The sequence below is a fragment of the Austrofundulus limnaeus genome, unplaced genomic scaffold (genome assembly GCF_001266775.1).
Source record: "Austrofundulus limnaeus strain Quisiro unplaced genomic scaffold, Austrofundulus_limnaeus-1.0 Scaffold33, whole genome shotgun sequence".
NCBI lineage: Eukaryota > Metazoa > Chordata > Actinopteri > Cyprinodontiformes > Rivulidae > Austrofundulus > Austrofundulus limnaeus.
This window is the reverse complement of record NW_013952435.1, coordinates 2,448,654-2,450,144: the sequence shown is the minus strand read 5'-3', so window position 1 is coordinate 2,450,144 and position 1,491 is coordinate 2,448,654. Positions and strand designations below refer to the sequence as shown.

Below are 1,491 nucleotides of genomic sequence, written 5' to 3'. Positions count from 1 at the left end.
CTGAGCCCAGGTGAAGCACCACAAGATAACTCAGGATTACTGAGGGTCTGGACATGTTCACATCCCCTCCTTCCAAACTGAGCTGCCCAACCTCCCAGGATATAATTACATGTCCGTGTACTGTAGATATATATGAATGTAGGGTGTACATTTAATCCACTTTCTTCTATGTTATTCAGTTTTTATTGAATTTGCATGATWTTAAACCTGTTCATTGGTAACATTCTGTGGWAGCAGTAGGYAAWTGCATCAYGCGTGGTTCTTGAATTTGAGGAAATTGGTACTGGAAAGTCCTTGAAAGGTCCTTGAATTTGATGTTGACCAAAGTGTGGGAATCCTGTTTGCRTTATGTGGTATTGTAATTTATTTATTTGTTAAAGAACAGTTTCTATTCGGAGCGTACGTTTCCACAAAGCCTGAGCAAAAGCTGCAGATTATCCCTTTTGMTGAATGATTTCAAACTCCTGAAGGCTGCATTGTGTGGTCTGTCTGTCAGYGCGTCCCCTCGCTGCGAGACCTGACTCGCTGTCAGCTTTGTGCGGCACACTTACGCACGAGCGGCGTCACCCGGTTGCTTTTTCAAATTTAACGTTAATATTTTAAGGCGAACTGTGCGCGACCACACGAGCGCGGGTTCATGTCGGGCTGTGATTCGTGCCCCGTGCCTCTCCAGGGAACCTCGCCCGGGCCGCCTCCTTATTGGTTGTGATTTATGGCGTCGGTACCTGTCCATCACACTGCCGTTTTTTTTCTTAAAGGGGGAGGGGAAACATTAAGGAAACTCCGTCATTAAGGATTTGTACGATTTTACCTGCCTTTACAGCACTGGAGTCAGCTTCTTCTCTGCTTGACATTTAAAAAAACCATGATTTCCCTGCAGATGTACCACAGGATCCGGCACTCTGAATGCATTTACAGAGTGACGATGGAAAAACTGTCTTATCACAGCATCTGCACGTCAGAAGAGTGGAAGACTCTTACCCAGCTCAACCTCCCTGAACCCATTTATAAAGAAATAGAAACGTGAGCTTTTCTCTCGTTCGTTAACTTTTTTCTTTCTTCAAAGCTACAGATGCTATTTTAAGACTTTCCTTTCACGTCTTTCTCCGTCCTCCAGGTTTCAGTTTGACATCAGTCCCTTTGAGGAGATCTGGCCSGCTGTTTTTATCTACATGGTTCATAACTCCTGTGGAAAGAACAGGTTAGTGTCGCAGGACCAGGAAAATGTCATCCTCTTCGCTTTATTGAACAAGCGTTAACACTTTTTTTTTGTTTCTGTTTTTTTTTTCTTTTGTTTGGGACGTAGCTTTGAGCTGGAGAAGTTGTGTAGGTTCACCATGTCCGTACGGAAGAACTACCGCCGTGTGCCGTACCACAACTGGAAGCACGCGGTGACGGTGGTGCACTGTATGTACGCCATCCTCCAGAAGACAACCGGGACCTTCACAGAGCTGGAGGTTTGCTTCTTGATATCATCTAAAGCAGAGATTC

At 44.9% G+C, this 1,491-nt stretch overlaps 1 protein-coding gene across 2 annotated transcripts in view; it reads left to right on the top strand.

Moving 5' to 3' along the window:
• pde10a (phosphodiesterase 10A) overlaps positions 1–1,491 on the top strand; it is a gene marked incomplete in the record, with an annotated part of 75,144 nt that overhangs the window by 66,448 nt on the left and 7,205 nt on the right. For both annotated transcript variants that reach the window (XM_014006011.1, XM_014006010.1), the window contains 3 exon segments: positions 881–1,023; positions 1,118–1,201; positions 1,307–1,457. In XM_014006011.1, the coding sequence (XP_013861465.1) occupies positions 881–1,023; positions 1,118–1,201; positions 1,307–1,457 (378 nt within the window).